Here is a 273-nt window from a genome sequence, read left to right on the forward strand (position 1 = left end):
GTTGTTTTCGTCGGCGACTCGAGTGAGGTTCTGGTAGCTCTCGAGCAGAGCCCGCTTGCCAGAAGGGATTTCCTCCTCTAGCAACATCTGCAACTCTGCCATTTTCCACCCCTCCGCATCGCTTCCTCTTGCATTAAAGAGACAGCGCCAGCGCCGGGCTCGCAACCCGCCTGGTATTGTGGGATTCCTCCTCGCCTCGCTTTCGTGAACGCTCGCTTTCCCCACCCATCCTTCCCCTCCCAGGGGAGGGGAAAAAAAGAAAAAAAAAAAAAA

General features: G+C 55.3%; 1 protein-coding gene across 6 annotated transcripts in view; it reads right to left on the reverse strand.

Moving 5' to 3' along the window:
- ABI1 (abl interactor 1) overlaps positions 1–230 on the reverse strand; it is a 76,238-nt gene extending 76,008 nt beyond the window's left edge. For 2 of the 6 annotated variants that reach the window (XM_005423871.3, XM_005423872.3), the window contains exon 1: positions 1–225. This exon is cut by the window's left edge and continues 1 nt beyond it. In XM_005423871.3, coding sequence (XP_005423928.1) covers positions 1–102 — 102 coding nt within the window. In that variant the 5' untranslated portion in view covers positions 103–225. The other 4 variants (XM_031059373.1, XM_005423870.3, XM_005423874.3 and 1 more) reach the window with 4 other exon arrangements.
- Between the last annotated feature and the right edge of the window lie 43 nt (positions 231–273).

The sequence above is a fragment of the Geospiza fortis genome, unplaced genomic scaffold, assembly GCF_000277835.1.
Source record: "Geospiza fortis unplaced genomic scaffold, GeoFor_1.0 scaffold75, whole genome shotgun sequence".
NCBI classification, from domain to species: Eukaryota; Metazoa; Chordata; class Aves; order Passeriformes; family Thraupidae; genus Geospiza; species Geospiza fortis.